At 71.8% G+C, this 1,520-nt stretch overlaps 1 protein-coding gene across 1 annotated transcript; it reads left to right on the top strand.

Annotated features, from left to right (window-relative positions):
* Window positions 1-20: 20 nt before the first annotated feature.
* EMIHUDRAFT_374275 (hypothetical protein) lies at window positions 21-889 on the top strand (the record flags this gene model as incomplete). Its single annotated transcript, XM_005764621.1, has 4 exons — window positions 21-64; window positions 253-339; window positions 447-635; window positions 718-889. Coding segments are annotated over 3 exons (448 nt in total), but the record flags the coding sequence as incomplete, so codon positions are not given.
* Window positions 890-1,520: the final 631 nt, after the last annotated feature.

The following is a 1,520-nucleotide window of genomic DNA, read 5'->3' as shown; positions in this document are numbered from 1 at the left end:
CGCACGCGGCGGCTTGTCGCAGGCGACCACCGAGTGCTACACGGACATCGCGGACGAGAGTGCGGTGCGCCGCTGCGTTACCGCCCCGTGGGTGCCTCCCATTCAAGCACTTGGATGACGCACCTGCTCCCCGGCGGCACAGGGCGTTCGCGCTGTCACTGTCACGTCTCGGCCCGTCCTCGACATCGACCCGACCGCCGTCATCGCCGCTCCAGTCGACCCGGCGTTCGACCCGGCCATGTGTGCGCGAGAAGCCCTACGCGGCGCTCTCGGGCTCGTCCCCGCATCGAGGACGGGCTCTCAGCTCTCATGAAGGGCGGCGGGCCGTGTCCGGAGAAGGTGCCGGCCGCGGGCCGGCTCCCTCCCTCACCCCCTCCAGATCGTCTTCCCCCCTCCGCCCGCCCGCCTTCCCGCCTGCCTCCACCCTTCTCCTCGCCCTCGCGCAGGCCCGCGTCGCCATCTCCGGCATGCCGGCAGCCCACTTCACCGTCGCCTCCTCGGTCGCTGCCGCATCCCTCGCAGTACGAGGTCGGCGTACCGTCTGCGCGTACCTGCTCGAAGGCCTACAACCGCACCGCGGCGGCTTGTCGCAGGCGACCACCGAGTGCTACACGGACATCGCGGACGAGAGTGCGGTGCGCCGCTGCGTTACCGCCCCGTGGGTGCCTCCCATTCAAGCACTTGAATGACGCACCGGCTCCCCGGCGGCATGCACAGGGCGTTCGCGCGGTCACTGTCACGTCTCGGCCCGTCCTCGACATCGACCCGACCGCCGTCATCGCCGCTCCAGTCGACGCGGCGTTCGACCCGGCCATGTGTGCGCGAGAAGCCCTACGCGGCGCTCTTCGGGCTCGTCCCCGCATCGAGGACGGGCTCTCAGCTCATGAAGGTCCGGCACCGTCGACGCCACCACTGTCAGCACGGCCGCCGTCATCGCCGCCGTCATCTCCGTCGCCGTCACCGCCGCCGCCGTCATCACCGCCTCCATTGACGCCGCCGCCGTCATCGCCAACGCCGTCAGTATCGATGCCGCCAGCACGGCCGCCGCTCTCGCCGCCTCTCTCGTCGCCGCCGCGCTCGCCGATTTCCTCTCACGCCGCCGTCATTGCCGCCGCCGTCAGCACTGTCGCCGTCATTGCCGCCTCCATCGACGCCGCCGCCACCGCCGCCACCGCCGCCACCGCCGCCACCGCCGCCCTCGCCGCCGCTCTCGCCGCTGCCCTCGCCGCCGCCGCCCTCCCCCATCCCTCCTCACCGCCACCGCTGCAGCCGCCCGGACGCCGCCGCCCGCGCACCCGCCGCCGCTAGAACCGCGGCCTCCGCAGCCTTTACCGCCGCCACCCTCCGCCGCCGCAGACGCCCTTTAGGGACGGCAACAAGCGCTGCCCCCCTCCTCCTCAACAATATCGGCTTCAGTGACGGCTCCCGTCGTCCTATCAACCCTGAGTTCCCGAGCTTTCGAACTACCCCCTCCCCGAACCGACCAGGTGTCCCCCCAACGTCCCGGGATATTTCCGGCC

The sequence above is a fragment of the Emiliania huxleyi genome (genome assembly GCF_000372725.1).
Source record: "Emiliania huxleyi CCMP1516 unplaced genomic scaffold EMIHUscaffold_5862, whole genome shotgun sequence".
Classification (NCBI taxonomy): Eukaryota; Haptophyta; order Isochrysidales; family Noelaerhabdaceae; genus Emiliania; species Emiliania huxleyi.
Note: the sequence above shows the minus strand (reverse complement) of the source record. Positions and strands in the feature narration are given on the sequence as shown.